This window comes from Herpailurus yagouaroundi, unplaced genomic scaffold (assembly GCF_014898765.1).
Source record: "Herpailurus yagouaroundi ecotype Mexico unplaced genomic scaffold, PumYag 162, whole genome shotgun sequence".
Classification (NCBI taxonomy): Eukaryota; Metazoa; Chordata; class Mammalia; order Carnivora; family Felidae; genus Herpailurus; species Herpailurus yagouaroundi.
In genome coordinates this window covers 72,742,864-72,761,787 of record NW_024412403.1, presented here as the reverse complement: position 1 = coordinate 72,761,787, position 18,924 = coordinate 72,742,864, and the positions used below count along the sequence as shown (strand labels likewise).

General features: G+C 37.0%; 1 protein-coding gene across 2 annotated transcripts in view; it reads left to right on the top strand.

The window, feature by feature from the left end:
* UBXN7 (UBX domain protein 7) overlaps positions 1-18,924 on the top strand; it is a 59,394-nt gene that overhangs the window by 17,387 nt on the left and 23,083 nt on the right. Inside the window, exons 2-4 of one of the 2 annotated variants that reach the window (XM_040484854.1) lie at positions 2,421-2,568; positions 6,789-6,856; positions 15,400-15,465. In XM_040484854.1, the coding sequence (XP_040340788.1) occupies positions 2,421-2,568; positions 6,789-6,856; positions 15,400-15,465 (282 nt within the window). Of the gene's footprint in view, positions 1-2,420; positions 2,569-6,788; positions 6,857-9,708; positions 10,051-15,399; positions 15,466-18,924 lie in introns of those variants that run through there. The other variant, XM_040484855.1, reaches the window with a different exon arrangement.

The following is an 18,924-nucleotide window of genomic DNA, read 5'->3' as shown; positions in this document are numbered from 1 at the left end:
ACACACACACACACACACACACACACACACACACACACACACACACCATGGAATATTACTCAGCAATGAAAAAGAATGAAATCTTGCCATTTGTAGCAACGTGGATGAAACTGGAGAGTATTACACTAAGTGAAATAAGTCAGTCGGTCGGAGAAAGTTACATGATTTCACTCACATGTGGAATTTGAGAAACTTAACAGATGACTATAGAGGAAGGGAAGGAAAAATAAGATATAGAGAGGGAAGCAAACCTTAAGAGGCTCTTAAATATAGAGAACAAACTGAGGGTTGATGGGGGTGGGGAAAATGAGTGATGGGCATTGAGGAGCGCACTTGTTGGGATGAGCATTGGGTGTGTATGTAAGTGATGAATCATGGGACTCTACTTCTGAAGCCAAGACTACACTGTGTGTTAGCTAACTTGACAATAAAAAAACAAAACAAAACAAAAAAACTCACTATCAAATCACATCCTCTTAGGAGGAATTTATCTTCAACTACTACTTTAAAAATCCAAGGCACAAGAGATCACAGGGAAAAAAACCACAGAATGCTCAAAAACCATGGCACAAGACAAGAACCACCAGAAACAAACAAGAACCAGCCAAAATGAGATGATGACCTCTATAGACTGCAGAAAGTTTGTTTTTTCTTAGTAATTCCAATAAGTTTGATCAATATGTTTGAAGAAATAAAAAGATTGAAATGTGAATATGAAGGGTCTCTGAAACATGGTAAGGCATATTAGGAAAAAAACAAAAACAGAACTCTAATTATAAAAAAGTAACTGAAATTTAAAAAAAAAAAACAAAAACCAGACTCACACACCATAGAGTGAAGAGTTCTAACATATATCTTATTGGAGTTTCAGAAAGAAGTAAGTGTGAATGAAGGAGTATGGTAATTGTTAAATAGAAATAGCTGAGAATTTTTCAGAATTGATCAAAGATAACATTCCTTACATGGTAGAAGTGCAGTGAATCCCAAGGAGAAAAACAAAATCAGCCATGACAGACCAGAATGAAACTGCAGAAAACCAAAGACAGAAAAAAAATCTTAAAAGCAACTAGAGAGGAACAACAGATTGCCATAAAAATGATTTTCTCTGGTCTAGCAACTGATTTCCCAGCAGCAACAACAGAAGCCGGAGGACATTGGAATGCTGTCTTTACTGAGAGAAAATAGCTATCAGCCTGAAAATAGAATATCCAAATAGAACTGTCTTTTAGGAATGACAGCAAAATAAAGATGTTTTCAGACCCAACACACACATACACAGCCCCCAGAAGGAAATTATAAGGGACATGATTCTGGTAGAAGGAAAGTCATCCCAGATGGAAAACGTGAGATGCCTTTTTTTTTTTTTTTAATGTTTTTTTTTAATTTGAGAGAGAGAACAGAGGAGGTGCAGAGACAGAGAGGGAGAATCCTAAGCAGGCAACATGCTGTCAGCCCACAGCACAATGCAGGGCTTGATCTCATGAACTGTGAGATAAGGACCTGAGCCTAAATCAAGAGTCAGATGCTTAACCAACTGAGAAACCTAGTTACCCCCTGAGATGCTTTTTAATGGTCACGAAATGTTCCAGCAAATAAATTCTACAATTTAGACTCTAGTACTATTGTATATTTGTGTTTCCAAGTTTTCAATACTGAAACAATACTAGACATGTATATGGATGTGTTTATACATGTAGTATTTGATGTGGAATAAATAAAAGAATGGGTATTTTTTTTACTAGAAAGCCCAAATTACTGGGTCAAAAAGGAAGGAGTACTTTTTGATACATGTTGTAAAATTGTGTAAAAATTTTTGTAAAGGGCTTTACCAGTTTATATCGCATCTAAGAGACTATGCTGGCTTTACTTTTACCAATAAATAAATGTGTGATAGGGCCAGTTTTAAATGATGAAGATTGACATTTCTTACCAGATTTTGACTTGGTTATATTATTGACAAAAATGTCCCATCTCACTTCTCTCCGTTGTTACTAAAAAAATGTTTTCTTTTTAATGGAAACAGAAATGCTAACTGACTGAAATGCGTCCTAACAAAATATTTCTCATTTTCTAGAATGTAGTCTTTCATTTTTCTTTCTTTTTTTTTTCAGTTTATTAATAAATATGTAGTTGGTCCATTTAAAGACATGCTTTATTTAGTGTGGTTTTATTGTAAAGGAAGACCACTATTTTAATGCTGTTAGTTTCTTTTCTAGCTTTGTATATTTACTAATCAGCCAACATTGTAGAAGTAAACAAGGTGGGTTTTTTTGTTTATTTGTGTTTTTTTAAGTCATTCATTCTAAAAGGGAAAAAGTACTGTTAGTTTGCTTGGGAATTCTGTATTCTAACATGAACTGAATATAATAAGAAGGTGTCTTTCTTTTTTTAACTTTTTCCCTCTCTTTTTGCTATTTCAGGTGCAAGTGAAAGTGTAGGGAAACATATGCTCGAAGCCTGCAACAATAATCTGGAGATGGCAGTTACTATGTTTTTGGATGGTGGAGGAATTGCTGAAGAGCCCAGTACCAGTTCAGCAAGTGTCTCCACAGTCAGACCTCACACAGAGTATGAATTTATTATTTATTGTTAGGAGCTACCCCTTGCCTAAATTGCGCAGTTGCATTTTTATCAGTTAGGTTAATTCTGTGGTTTTGAAAAAATTAAAGTTGAAAGCATCTGAAAAAGTGTCATGTGGAAATTTTTATACTTATATACCTTAAATTCTCTAGAGCACAGTCATGTCTATTATTTAATCTTCAAAATAACCCTATAGGATGTCATTATTTATTTATTTTATTATTATTTTTTTAACATTTATTCAACTTTGAGAGACAGAGACAGAGCGTGAGTGGGGGAGGGGCAGAGAGAGAGGCAGACACAGAATCTGAAGCAGGCTCCAGGATCTGAGCTCTCAGTACAGAGCCTGATGCGGGGCCCAAACCCACAGACCGCGGGATGATGACCTGAGCCGAAGTTGGACGCTCAACCAGCTGAGCCACCCAGGCACCCCCATAATCTTCAAAAGAACCCTATAGGATGACATTATTATCCACATTTTACAGATGAGAAAGCAGAGGCATAGCCAATTTCCTAAGCTACACAGTAATTACTTCGCAGATATGGATGGTACTAAAGCCCACTACAGCTCAGATTTCCCAATTCTACATTTACTTATTACATTGTTCCAGGAGAGTTTTGCATTGCCATGAAAATTTTTTGAAAAATAATTACAATCCTTTATACCTTAAAGATAGTTACATGTAGTTAATCATTAGAAGCACCTTTTTTTTTTTTTTAACGTTTATTTATTTTTGAGACAGAGACAGAGCATGAACGGGGGAGGGGCAGAGAGAGAGGGAGACACAGAATCGGAAGCAGGCTCCAGGCTCCGAGCCATCAGCCCAGAGCGTGACGCGGGGCTTGAACTCATGCACCGCGAGATCGTGACCTGAGTCGAAGTCAGACGCTTAACCGACTGAGCCACCCAGGAGCCCCAAATTAGAAGCACCTTTAACATATGGAACTGTAGTCTGTAGAGACTGAGAATCAATGGTGAACAGATTTGGATGTTTTTTGCCCTTTACATTTGATACCAATGAGCATTTGAAATGAATACCTTATAGGCAAAATTCCAAGTCTTTGGAAGATACTAGGGATGAATGCTACTCAAGGAAAACCATTGATTTTTGAAACAAAATTATGCAGATCCTTAAATAAGACTTTAATACTTAGATTTCTTTTGTAACTCTTGGTGTTTGCAACATGAGATACTAGACAAGAGGAGTTCTCTAGGGATTCCTAGAGGGAATTCCCAAGGGAATAGACTAAAGACATGGATGGATATTATTTTTAAATTAGAGATAGATTTAAAAATCTAAATAACATTCAAGACAGAGTTGCCTCTAGCTCCAGATTCTAGAGTAATAATTGTTTCCACATGAAGAGTGAACTTTAGGGATCATTATTAATACTTAATAAAGTTTTTTCCTAGCAGTGTTGGCCATGAATTTCAGATGTTGATATCCCATTCTCCCCCAACATAGCTCAAATTTTTCATGGAAATCAATATGAAAACATGATTAGTTTACAGAAACTTGAGTAACAGGTATTCACAGCTCATTTGGGGGAATATAACTTCTCATTATACAAAACATGTTTTCTTAAATGTGTTTAAAAATAGTTTTGATATGGGGCACTTGGCTGGCTCAGTCAATAGAGCATGCAGCTCTTGATCTCAAGGCCATGAGTTCAAGCCCCACAGTGGGCATGGAGCCTACCTAAAAAAAATTAATTTATTAATTAAAAATAAAAATAAAACTAGTTTTGATAGATGAATGTCTTTTCCTACTGAATTACATTATAATTTGACTTAGATTATTTGTATTGATAATTGATTAACACTTGATAATGGCTTCTAATTCCTAAACTATAATTTTCACTCTTTACAGTTTACCTTTTTCTGTTCCATTCTTTCATTTTGTTAGGTAGCTAACAATCTTGGAACAGATACCCTCAAACATGTAGTAACCAAGTTTTCTTGTATAGGGACTACTACTTAATCCATCCCCTAATTGATGTATTTCATCAGATTTAAGGTTTGTTTTCTGAGTAATTAATTGTTTTCTCTCTTAGATTGAGATAATTTTATTTATGCTGTGAAATGATAGCAATCATGGAAAGATTTATTTAGGTAAAAGAGGTCTTCTAAATTCTTAATTTTCTTAAGATAATAGATTAATTCTCTTTGACGAAAGAGGGTTAATAGAACTTCCTCTTCCTCTTATAGATGCATTGTCTATTACTTCAGATGATTTAAATTTTTTGTGTGAGCAGTGACTGATACACGTAACATAATTTTGAATTGCCCTTTATCCATCATTTGGCTTATTGTTTGTTTGTTTGTTTTTTTTTTTAATTTTTTTTTTTCAACGTTTATTTATTTTTGGGACAGAGAGAAACAGAGCATGAACGGGGGAGGGGCAGAGAGAGAGGGAGACACAGAATCGGAAACAGGCTCCAGGCTCCGAGCCATCAGCCCAGAGCCTGACGCGGGGCTCGAACTCACGGACCGCGAGATCGTGACCTGGCTGAAGTCGGATGCTTAACCGACTGCGCCACCCAGGCGCCCCTCATTTGGCTTATTGTATTTGTCCAGCCAGTTGTTCTTTTTGTTGTTGTTGGATGTTTTTGTTGACAAATGAGTATTCATAGTTTATTTCATAAAGTATGTTTTAGAGTTCCAGTTCTTTGATATCAAAAGCAGGGCCTTAAGCTCAGTTACTTCTATTAGAAACACCTGAATGAAAAACATAGGCCTAACTTAAATTAACATCGTAAACAGGACAATAATAAATTGGGAATTCACTTTTCCTTGCTGTGAAAATAATAAGTAGAGATTAATATTTGAGTTTAGGGGCGCCTGGGTGGCTCAGTCAGTTGAGCATCCGACTTCGGCTCAGGTCACGATCTCACTGTCAGTTCGAGCCCCGCGTTGGGCTCTGTGCTGACAGCTCAGAGCCTAGAGCCTGTTTCAGATTCTGTGCCTCCCTCTCTCTCTGCCCTTCACCCATTCATGCTGGCTCTCTGTCTCTCTCTGTCTCTCTCTCTCTGTCAAGAATAAATAAACATTAAAAAAAATTTAAAAAAATTGAGTTTAAACTATAAAATAGTTAAATATATTTAAAGGAGTATACACCATTTCTAAATGAGTAGTTTTTACTGGAAGAGATAGGTTATTAGTAAACTCTTTGGAGATAAACGTTGAAGAGTTTATAGGCCTTTAAAAGATTAATAATTTTTCTGTGCTCTATGTATTGGAGTCTACTTAATAAATAATCCAAGGTAATACCTATGTTAACCATCTTTATAGCTAGCATAAAATTCACTGCTTGTTTATATAGCTTATTTTAATATATCTGTGTGATGTATTGTTTGATGCAGTAGTAATGTAATACTGCTTTTATTATGCCTATATTTTTCCATTAGTTTAAAAAAAATGTTTATTTATTTTGAGAGCATGTGTGTTCAATTGGGCAGGGGAAGGGCAGAGAGAGGAGGGGAGAAAGAATCCCAAGCAGGCTCTGTGCTGTCAGTGCAGAGCCCAGTGTGGGCTTGGTGTCATGAACCATGAGATCATTACCTGAGCTAAAATCAAGAGTTGTATGCTTAATCAACTCAGCCACCCAGGTGCCCCTCCATTAATTTTTTTGTCTGATTTTCTGTTTTGTTTTTGGTAAACTCCCCTTTTTTTTTTTCTGAAAAGAATCTAGGGTAAAAACCTTGGGAGGAAAGGGGAAAATTTTTTTTTTCTGTTCTCTTCTTTTTTATTTTTACATTTATTTTTTAAGTTTATTATTTATTTTTGAGGGGGGGGAGGGAGAGAGAGAGGGCGCATGACCGAGAGAGGGGGCAGAGAGAGAGGGAGAGAGAGAATCCCGAGTAGGCCCTGCGCTGCCAGCACAGAGCCCGATGCGGGGCTCAAACTCACAAATCGTGAGATCGTGACCTGAGCCAAAATCAAGAGTCAGACACTTAACTGACTGAGCCACCCGGATACCCTTGTTCTCTTTTTTTAGAAATCATTTGAGCCATCTATGCCAGGTACTTTATTCTAGTTGACCTCTGTATGGAAACCATCTAGCAGTCATTTAACACCATGGTTCCTAAAAGTCACTAAGTTTGATGTTCATGTTACTTGTTAATTTGAATGCATTCACAATAGTTATAGAGAGAACATGTAGCAGAAAACAGTTTTCCTTTTGATATTTTCCTACTTCTTTTAATAGAGAAGAAGTTCGTGCCCCAATTCCTCAAAAACAGGAAATATTGGTGGAACCAGAACCTTTGTTTGGTGGTAAGTTCATCTTTTTTCCCTTAGTTTTGTTGGACTCTGTTGTTATCTTTAGAGTTTTAATAAAGCTATCAAAAGATATGAAGGCTTACTCAGAGATTATTACTTCAAGTGTAGAGTCAATTCTTATCTTATAATTCTGTACTCCCTCCAGGAAAATTGCATAGTTGTCTCCAAGGAGAGAACCAGATTAAAAAGTTGATATTTGTTGTGGAAGGCCAAAAAGAGGAAAATTAGCAAAAAGAACTACTACCTTGTAATGGAACAAATCTATCATTTAAAGACTCCGAGTATTTTTTGTTTTGGGGGGCACTTACTTGACTGCCATATCCATCTTTACTCTTTCTTAATTTCCAGAAGCACTTTTTCTGTTTTGAAAGGAGAAAGTAATACCTTATCCATGCAGAAAATTGTGATATCAATCTGGGTGCATATAGAGACTATAGAAAATGGTACATTTAATTAGAATTAAAGAAAATTTATAGTTTTAGATTAATAAACACTTACCTTTTGCATGCCAAATATTTCAGGCATTAATAGGTATATTAAAAAATAGGAAACAAAGTTATAATCTGGGCAGGCAAAGTCATAGAAATGTATATTGTACATATTGAGAACAGTGATGCAGAGAAATAGACCTATATAAAGTTTTGTAGGTAAACTAGCATAAAGGAGAAGAAATAAATAAGAAAAGGATGAACAGAATGATATAAACCATATGTTTTGATTTGAAAAAACACCTTAGTTGGAGTTTTTTTTAAAGCAATCTTTGACTTGGCAGCTTTGGAGTTTACTGTAGTAAGAAATAACAGAATGTACTGTCTAGATTCAGAAATAAAGATGGGAGGAAGAAAACTGTAAGAACTGAATATTGAAGTATAATATGGGCTTTCTGGACTTTGATTCAGCCAGTCATTGTGCTGTTAATATACCAGAAGTAATAAAATATTGTTCATGATTTTTTTCATATAAATGTTATGAATGGATTTTGGAATTGAGGGGGTGATGCCCTTGGAAGCTTTATCGTTTCTTTATTGCCAGGAATAAGGCAGGATTTCTGAGTGGGGTAGACTACAGGAAATAAATTTCTGTGCTGTTTTACCATTGTAGAGAGGCCAAAGAGTTCCCATTTGGAACCATTTCCTTCTTTTCCCTCAGGTTTGATACACAGCAAACAGGGGGATGAGAATGACTATATAGTTAGGAAGTTAGTCCTAACTTTCATATTAGACCATATTAACTTGATAAAGGTCTTTGGAGTACTGTTTTCTTCTTATGACAGTATTGATTTCAGGTGTGGTCTGGGTGTGTGTGAGGTCAAAATTATTTTCATAAGTTATTTGCCTTTTTTACATTATTGACATTTGGACTGATGGTTCAAAAGCAATGATGAATCAAACTGCTACATCTTAATTGAAACAGGACAGTGGCACCAAACTGTAAAGTCTTCACTGCTATATACTCACAATAAAAATTAAAAAGAACTCCTATTTTATTTAATAATAAATAAAGCAGTACTGCTTGATGAAGCAGTATAAATTAATTTCATTAAATCTTGACCCCTAAGTATACATTTTTTAAACCATTCTGTTTTATGAAATAGGGTATGCATAAAGCACTTCTGCATACTGAAAAGTACTGTGATTACTTTAAGGAAAAGCACTTGTACAGTTGTTTGAGTTGTGAGCTAAACTAGCTGCTTCTGTCATGGAACATTATTTTTACTTGAAAAATTCCTGACAAACTATGGTGATTTAGACTTCGGCATTTGGCAGACATTTTCTTGAATGTGAATAAAAGCCTATTACTGCTTTAAGACAAACAACTGACATTATTTGTTACCAGTTATATAAAAAAAAAAAATAAAAGAGCTTTCAGGCAGAAATTAGGATTTTGGCAAGTTGATATCCATAATTATGAGCTTGATACCTTCCCAATACTTAAAAGCTTTCTGATAAGATTAGTGGTGGCCCTAACAGATGGTGATTTTTAAATTATTATTGTATAATGAAATGCTTGGTGTTTGGAATGTTTGCATAACTCAGTAAACAAATGTTTTCTTTTTCTTTTTTTGGTACAAAAAGGATGGTTTTAATAAAGCACAGGGACAGGACCCATGGGCAGAAAGAGCTGTGACGAATATATTCAAATGACCAGTATACCATATTACAAAATTGTGCATGGGTAAAAGATCTATTCAGTCAGTAAGATGGATTGCATAAAAGTTATCTATTGATGTATAACAAATTGCTCCAAAATTTAGCTTCCTGAAACAACAAACATTTGTTATCTCACAGTTTCTATGGTCCAGGAATCCAAAAGTGACTTAGCTGGGTGTCTTTGGTTAGACTTTCTCACAGGGTGTAATCAAGGTGTCAGCCAGAGCTATAATCATCTCAAAGCTTGAATAGAGGAGGATCTCCTAAGCTTACTCATGTGGCTGTTGGTTGGCTGGAGACATCAGTTCCTTACCACAGAGCAAATGAGAGAGCAATAAAAGGCAGCCCATTATAGAAGCCACCATCTTTTTGTAATCTAATCTTAGAAGTGACCTCCCATCACGTCACCTCTTTCACATTCTATTTCATCCTGCCCATATTCAAGATATTCACACACAGGTTATGAATATCGAAGATTGGGAAAATTGGAGGCCATCCTAGAGACTGCTTACCACATAGACCAGTGGATTTTATTGGAACAGATAATGAAAAGTTCATTGATAAGATTTTAGATTCCATGCTGCAACTAACCTTTAAGAAGCTACCACTAGTTGAGTATCAAAGGAGAATATTCACAATGATCTTAAAACACTATTAAAATACTCCTCCCCTTAAAACTATGTATCTGTGTTAGGTTGAATTTTATTTTTTTTTCATTTATTTGAACTTTGAAAATAACAGATAGAATGCAGAAGTGGATCTGAAAATCCAGATATCTTCTCTTAAGTCAGTTATTAATAAGGATTTGTGAAATGTGTGCAGTGCCACTCTTCTTACTAAATATTTATTCTCTACCTGTCCCACTCCCCTATTCAATGAAGCTCCTCTTGAATCTTTTATTAGCTTTTTATAGCTTAGCCTCTTTGACCTCAGTGACCAGCACTCCTGGTATGTGGGCAGTAGAGTGAGAATGCAAAGGACTGATGTTTGCTGTATAGCAGATGGTTTGGAAGAGTCAGGAAACCACATATGGAAGAGGCAAGTGGGAGTATGGGCATGCCTTTTTTATTGTGCTTTGCAGATACTGTCTTTTTTTTTTTCTTTTTTTTTTTTTTGAATAAATGAATGGTTTGTGGTAACCCTGTGTTGAACAAGTCTATCAGTGCCATTTTACCAATAGCATTTGCTCACTTTGTGTGTCTGTGTTATATATTGGTAATTCTTGCAATATTTCAAACATTTTCATTGTTATATTTGTCATGGTGATCTTTGTACTATTGTAATTGTTTTGGGGCACCACAAACCATACCCTTATGAGTTGGTGGACTTGGTTGATACAATGATTCACCAACCAGCCATTCCCTTGTCTCTCCCTCTTCTTGGGCCTTTCTATTCCCTGAAACACAGCAATATTGGAATTAGGCCAATTAATAACCCTACAATGTCCTCTAAGTGTTCAAGTGAAAGGAAAAGTCATATATCTCTTACTTTAAATCAGAAGTCAGAAATGATTAAGCTGTGTGAGGAAGGCATATTGAAAGCTGAGATAGGCCGAAAGCTAGGCCTCCTGTTCCGATTAGCCTAGTTGCGAATGGAAAGGAAAAAAAAAATTTTTTTAAGTTTGTTTATTTCTTTTGAGAGAGAGCGTGTGGGGGGGGTGGTGGGGCAGGGGGCAGAGAGAGAGGGAGAGAGAGAATCCCAAGAGAGAATCCCAAGAGGCTCCACGCTGTCAATTCAGAGCCAGATGCAGGGCTCAAACTTACAAACAGATCATGACCTGAGCTGAAATCAAGAGTCAGAACCTTAACCAAGTGAGCCACCCAGGCACCCTGCAATGGAAAAAATTTTGAAAGAAATGAGAAGTGCTACTCCATTGAACACACAAATTATACAAAAGGGAAATAACTTATTGCTGATATGGAGAAAGTTTTAGTGTCAGGATCAAAGATCAAACAAGCTACAACATTCCCTTAAGCCAAAGTGTAATCCAGAGCAAGCCCTAACTCTACAGTTCTATGAAGGCCGAGAGGTGAAGAAGCTACAGAAGAAAAATATGAAGCTAGCAGAGGTTGGTTCATGACGTTTAAGGGAAAAACCCATCTCCATAACATAAAAATGCAAAGGGAAACAGCAAGTGCTGATGTTGAAGCTATAACAAGTTATCCAGAAGATCTAGTTTGGATAATTAGTGAAGGTGGCTACACTAAGCAACAGGTTTTCAGTGTTGACAAAACAGCCTTCTGTTGGAAGAAGATGCTATCTAGGGCTTCCATAGCTAGAGAGGAGAAGTCAGTGCTTCAGATCTCCAAAGGAGAGTCTGGCTCTGTTGTTTGGGGCTTTTGTAGCTGGTGACTTGTTGAAACCAGTGCTCCTTTACCATTCTGAAAATCCTAAGGCCCTTAAGCATTATGCTAAATCTGCTCTGCCTGAGCTCTGTAAATGGAACAACAAAGCCTAGATGACAGCACATCTGTTTGCAACGTGGTTTACCAAATATTTAACCGCACTGTTGAGACCTGCTCAGAAGAAAAGATTCTTTTCAAAATATGACTGCTCAGTGACAACACACCTGGTCATCTAAGAGCTCTGATGGTAATGTCCAATAAGATTAATGTTGTCTTCTTGCTTGCTAACACACATCCATTCTGCGGCCCATGGATTAAGGAGCGATTTTTACTTTCAAGTCTTACTATTAAAAAAATGAATCCCATAAGGCCATAGACAGTGATTCTTCTGATAGATCTGGGCAATGTAAATTGAAAACCTCGTAGGAAGGATTTACCATTCTAGATGCCATTAAGAACATTCATGATTCATAGAAAGTGGCCACAATAATATTAACAAGAATTTGGAAGCAGTAATTCCAACCCCTCGTGGATGACTTTGGGACTTCAAGACTTGAGTGGAGGAAGTAACTGCGGATGCGGTAGAAATAGCAAGAGAACTAGAATTAGAAGTAGAGCCTGAAGATGTAACTGAATTGCTGCAATCTCTTGATAAAACTTGAATGGATGAGGAGTTGCTTCTTAGGGATAAGCAAAGGAAATGGTTTCTTGAGATGGAAGCTACTCCTGGTGAAGATGCTGTGAAGATTATTGAGATGATAACAAAGGATTTAGGATATTACATAAACTTAGTTGATAAAGCAGTAGCAGGGTTTGAGAGGATTGACTCCAGTTCTTAAAAATTTATTTATTTATTTAAAGAATCTCTGCACCCAATGTGGAGTTCAAATGCACAACCTCAATCAGGATCAAGAGTTGCACACTCCACTGACTGAGCCAGCCAGGCGCCCCTTGATTGAGTCCCAATTTTGAAAGAAGTTCATCTCAAATGTTGTCAAACAAAATTGTATGCTGCAGAGAAATCATTTGTGAAAATAGGAGTCAATTTATGCAGCAGACTTTTATTATCTTAAGAAGTTGCCACAGCCACCCCAACTTCAGCAACCACTGTAATCACTCACAGCCATCAACAGATTCAAGACCCTTCACTAGCAAAAAAAAATTACAACTTGCTGTAAGCTCCAACAATGGTTAACAGTTTTTAGCAATACATTTTTAAAAATTTTATTTTAGAGAGGGTGCCATTGGGGTAGAGGGGCAGAGGGAAAGAGAGAGAATCCTAAGCAGTCTCCAGGCCTAGCACAGAGCCCAATGTAGGGCTAGATCCCGTGGCCCTGGGACTGTGACCTGAGCTGAAATCAAGAGTTGAACACCCAACTGACTGAGTCACCCAGGTGCCCCAACAAGAAAAATGTTTTAAATTAATGTGTACATTTTTAAACACATAGTGCTATTGCACACGTAATGGACTACAATATATAGTTGTTCCTTGAACAGCTCGAGGGTTAAGGGAGCAGACTCCCAAGCAGTTGAAAATATGCATATAACTGTTGATTCTCCCCAAAACTTCACTAATAGCCTGCGGTTGACCAGAAGCCTTACCAATAACATAAACAGTTGATTAACACATATTTTGTATGTTATATATATCATATACTGTATTCTTTTTTTTTTTCAACGTTTATTTCTGGGACAGAGAGAGACAGAGCATGAACGGGGGAGGGGCAGAGAGAGGGAGACACAGAATCGGAAACAGGCTCCAGGCTCCGAGCCATCAGCCCAGAGCCTGACGCGGGGCTCGAACTCACGAACCGCGAGATCGTGACCTGGCTGAAGTCGGACGCTTAACCGACTGCGCCACCCAGGCGCCCCTCATATACTGTATTCTTAACAAAAAAGTAAGCTGGAGAAAAAATGTTATTAAAAAATCATAAGAGAAAAACTTTACTGTATTTGTTGAAAAATATCCGCATATAAGAAGAGCCCTGCAATTCAATTCTTTATTATTCTATGGTCCACTTTAGTGTAAACATAAATTTTGTATGTACTGGGAAACTCAAAAATTCATTTGACTCGTTTTAATATGATATTTGCTTTATTGTGGTAGTCTGAAACCAAACTTACATTATCTCTGAGGTATGCCTATAATAATGATCCTAGTACTAGATGTGTGTCGTGTGTGGACTGAGGAGAGGTTCTTCGGTTTTTGGGTTTTGTTTTTGTTTTTTAGAGAGAGGGTGACCAGAGGAGAGGGCAGGAGGGGGAGGAGAGAGAGAATCGTAACTAGACACCACGTTCAGTGCAGAGCCCAATGCAGGGCTCAATCTCGTAACATTGAGATCATGACTTGAGCCGAAACCAAGAATTTGACACTTAACTGGCTGAGCCACCCAGGCGCCCCTTTTATTTTTTTTTCTGGGGACAGATTCTAGGTTAGACTTAGCATAAATGAGGAAGAAACAAATAGGAGCAGATAATGAGCGCAAGAAATCAAAGGGGTTGGGTTCAAGGCTAGCAAAAGAGGAAGTAGGAGACATCAGGTGCCTAATAGAAAAGGGCTAAAATGGGAAGAGAGTGGGTATGTGTGTGTGAAATAGTGTAGAATATTGGGTGGCCTGCCTTTGGCAGTTTTAAAAGTAGAAGAAAACTATCTTTTATATGCTACCTCCCCAATCATAATATGCTCTTTTTAGGCAGCCATTCTATGCCTTATCCTTTGATACCCTTACTTTCTTAATTTATGGTTAAAAAGTATCTGATAATGAGTTTTAAGAAGGCATTATTTGACAGGCCATATTATTCTTGCCAGAAACATACATTTGAAATAGGAACTCTTGATTAAAAATAGTTCCAGGATTGAAAAGAGTAACATTCCTTGCTGCTTGAAGGGAGGAGAAAATACTGCAGTATTTAAATTTTAAAATTTTCGGTTAAAACAAACTCAATATAAATAAAATCCAATACAGAACTAAAACATGGAAGTTTCTTTCTCCTTTTCTTAATCACATCTCTTTTCCTAGAAATAATATTGTGATTCTTTAACATAAATACACAAAAGTACATAAATTATATACAGACAAATAATACTTTAAACAAAAATGAGTTTTTAAAATATATGGTTCTGCATTTTGCTTTTTTATTCCATTGCTCTTAGAAAGAATTATATAATGACATACACAGACTTTTGGGAAAGATGCTTTGACATGGGTGGAGGACTTTTATACTTTGTATCTAACCTTACTGCTCAGTTTATCATTTATTAACGCAAAGCATTGTTCTGTTTACATGCTGGCCAAGCATGCCATAAGCCAATTTAATAATTGTTACCCATATTTTAAGAATTGTTAAGTGTCCTTGTTTACTATATATAAATGATCTGGTTTATTGTAATGCACATACATGATCTGGCAAATGATTTGAACATATGCATATAGGAAGATAACATTTTTATTATTGCTTTCTAAACTTCATCTATAAAATACTTAAGGATTGGGTAATAGACACTAGACTGAGTATCAGAAGACCTTGGTTCTGTTCACTTTCCTCTCATTAAACCATTGTGTAACTGGAAAAAAAACTTTTTCCAAAATTAAAAATGTTTTTGGTGTTTATAATTCTGTGAATCCACTCGCTAAGAATATATAATATTAGGGATTAGAAGTTAGGTACTTAAGTGTCAACTAAAGGGTAGTCTGCTTCCTTAGGCTAACCTAAATTAGATATTTGCAGCACGTATATAGCTTCATCACCAGGGGGAGTCCTCCTCAAAATCTTCTTTCTTCCTGTCTTTTACATAAGTTTGGTTAAGTCTCTTAACTGGGCCTTAATTTTCTTATTTGTAAAACAAAATGGTTGGGCTGAAGATGGTTGAGTTTTTGTATATGAATGACTTAAAGGTTTTAAAATATTTTAGTTTTTGAAGAGGACACCTTTATAAATCTATGAGTGTTTTAAAGCAAGATGTGCAGATAAGGAAGTTTTTAGAGTTGTTTCAAAATTAAGGTTTAAATTTCTGTATCAATTCTATTTTTTTCCCCTAAAGCTCCTAAAAGACGACGGCCTGCACGTTCAATATTTGATGGTTTCCGAGATTTTCAAACTGAAACTAGTAGGTATCTTGGGCCAGTTTATTATCTCTCTCTTCCTCCTTCTTCTCTCTTCTGTCCTCTCCCCTCACTCTCCCACATAGAAAACCACAAGTTGGAAAAGCACCCATACACTCTGCTACAAGTCAAGATCCTGGTTTGGTTTGTTTTATATAGGTTTTTGGTTTTTTTTTTTTTTTTTTTTTTTAAGGAAAAAGATTAATCTAAGGAGTCACCTTATTTTATTATTTATTTTAAAAATTAGAGAGAGTGTGTGTGAATTGGGGAGGGGGCGGGGGGGCAGAGAGAGAGAGAGAGGGAGGGAGGGAGAGGGGGAGAGAGAATATCTTAAGCAGCCTCCATGCTTAGCACAGAGCCCAACATGGGCCTTGATCTCATGACCTGGATCATGACCTGAGCTGAAATCAAGAGCTGGACACTTAACTGATTGAGCCACCCAGGCACCCCACGAATCACCTTAAATTTTTAAAAAATATTTTTATTTTATCTTATTACTATTTTATTTTATTTATTTTTATTTATTTATTTTTATTATTACTATTTTCTTTTTTCTTTTTTTTTTTTTAATTTTTTTTTCAACATTTTTTATTTATTTTTGGGACAGAGAGAGACAGAGCATGAACGGGGGAGGGGCAGAGAGAGAGGGAGACACAGAATCGGAAACAGGCTCCAGGCTCCGAGCCATCAGCCCAGAGCCCGACGCGGGGCTCGAACTCACGGACCGCGAGATTGTGACCTGGCTGAAGTCGGACGCTTAACCGACTGCGCCACCCAGGCGCCCCTATTATTACTATTTTAGAGAGAGAGAGCATGGGAGGGGCAGAGAAGGAGAGCATCCCAAGCATGTTTTGCATTGAGCACAGAGCCTGACTTGGGGCTCAATTTCACGACTGTGAGATCATGACCTGAGCTGAAGTCAAGAGTTGGATGCTCAACTGACTAAGCCACCCAGATATCCCAGGAATCACCTTTATTTATTTTATTTTATTTTATTTCATTTTATTTTATTATTTCATTTCAGTTTTATTATATATGTATTTCTTACGTTTATTTTTTATTTATTTTGAGAGAGAGATAGCAAGTAGGGGAGGGGCAGAGAAAGCAAGAGACAGAATTCCAAGCAGGCTCTGTGCTGGTAGCACAGAGCCCAACATGGGGCTTGAACTCACAAACTGTGAGAACATGACCTGAGACAAAATCGGGAGTCGGACGCCCAACTGACTGAGCCATCCAGGCGCCCCTGAAATACCTTATTTTAAAAGGAATTTGTAAGTTCAGTCTGTGATTGTTACTAACTTCCCCTTGAGCTGAATTGTTCCAAATGCTAACCTAACTGATGATAGAATAATAAGAGTGATGGAGAAATGTAAGAAATCTGGTAATTTACAAAGTTAATCAGCTTTTGAACGAGCACTTAAATGTTGACTATAATAAAAGAAAAAGGTGGTTTCCCCCAAGGTCTTGATATCTCACCTCACATCAGTCATAATGGATAGTACCAAATAGGCAAGAAATAAGAAGTGTTGGCAAAGATGTGGAGAATAGGGAACCCTTGTGCATTCTTGATCGGATTGTAGATTGGTGCAGCATATGGAAAACAATATGGAGGTTCTCAAAAAAATTAAAAATAGCAATACCATATGACTCAGTAATTACAATTCTTGGTATTTATCCTAAGAAAACAAGACATATGCACCCCTGTGTTTATTGCAACATTATTTTCAGTAGCCAAGATATGGAAGCAACCTAAGTGCCCATCAATAGATGAATGGGTAGAGAAGATATGGTATTACACAATGGAATATTACTCAGGCACAAAAAAGAATGAAACTGGGGCACCTGGGTGGCTCAGTTGGGCATCCAACTTCGACTCAGATCATGATCTCACGGTTTGTGAGTTGCAGCCCTGTGGTGGGCTCTGTGCTGACAGCTCGGAGCCTGGAGCCTGCTTCAGATTCTGTGTCTCCCTCTCTCTCTGCCCCTCTCCCACTCATGCTCCTCTCTCTCTCCTTCAAAAATAAATGAACATTAAAAAAAAAAAAAGAAACCTTGCCATTCATAGCAACATGTATGGACCTTGAGGATATTATGCTAAGTGAAATAAGTCAAAGAAAGACAAATACCATATGATTTCACTTACGTGTGGAATCTAAAAAAAAAAACATGAACAAACAAGCAAAAAGAGACTCCTGCATGCAGAGAACAAATTGGTAGTTGCCAAAGGGGAGTGAGAGGATAGGTGAAATAAATGAAGAGGATTAAGAGATACAGGGGCGCCTGGGTGGCTTAGTCCATTAAGTGTCTGACTCTTGATTTCGGCTCAGGCCATGATCCCAGGGTCGTGAGATCAAGCCTTATGTCAGGCTGTGCTGGGCGTGGAGCCTACTTAAGATTCTCCATCTGCCTCTTCTCCCTTCCTCCCCAACCCACTGCTTGCATTCATGCATGTGGGTGTGCTCTCTCGCTTGTTCGCTCTCTCTCAGAAAAAGAAAAGTCACGGTGATGAAAACTACAACATTGAGAATATAGTCAGTTAATACTGTAATAATTTGTATGGTGACAAAGGTAACTACACTTACAGTGGTAAGCATTTTGTAATGTATATACTTGTTGAATCACTGTGTTACACACCTTAAAGTAAAAGAATATTATGTGTCAACTATATTTCAACTTAAAACAATAATTGAATAATTGGCCAAAAAAAAAAAAAATCCCGATAGCTGTCAGTTTAAAGGAATGACCATAATGAAAATGGATTATTGTAGTATATTGAAAAACAGAACAGGAAAAAGCCACACCACCCAAAGCAGCCACTATTAACATTTTGGCTATAATTTTTTTGGAATAGGTTTGTATCTTTCTGTGGAGTTAAGTCAGAATGAGATTCTTGGCCTTATTCTTTTAGAGGATTTAGTACTGATTTAGCAATGGAATCTTAAAAGGAAAGTTGTTTAGAGAATATGTGAAAAACTATTAGACCATGCTTGATTTTGTAGTTGATTTGTAATGAGCTCACTGAAGCACAGATAGGCCTTGTAACTTTGGAGAGAGTTGAAAGGGAACCCAGACTAGCTCTGGTCATTCAGGGAAGCCTGTGCACTTCCAGGAGAAGGTGACAACAGGTGGTGGTGTTCTCTTACTGTCAGAATCTTTGAAGATTGGGAATGTAGCTAGAAACGGCAGATACATTAGGATCATTGAACTGGATAAATGGAGATGGAGTTTTCTCCTCTGCTAAACTTGGTTTGGAATATGAAAAGGAAATATTTTCATTGTGTGACTCTACTATAATTTTCAGCTTTTATCCTTCCTTACATTTGGATTGAGAGCACCAGCTAAGTCTTAAGACTCCCTCCCCACCTTGTTTTGGGGTTTGTTTGTTTTTAGAATCAGCATTAGATATTTGCATTTGCATTTGGGGTCAGGCATGTTGTTCAGTAATTCTTGCAGTTGATGCATGT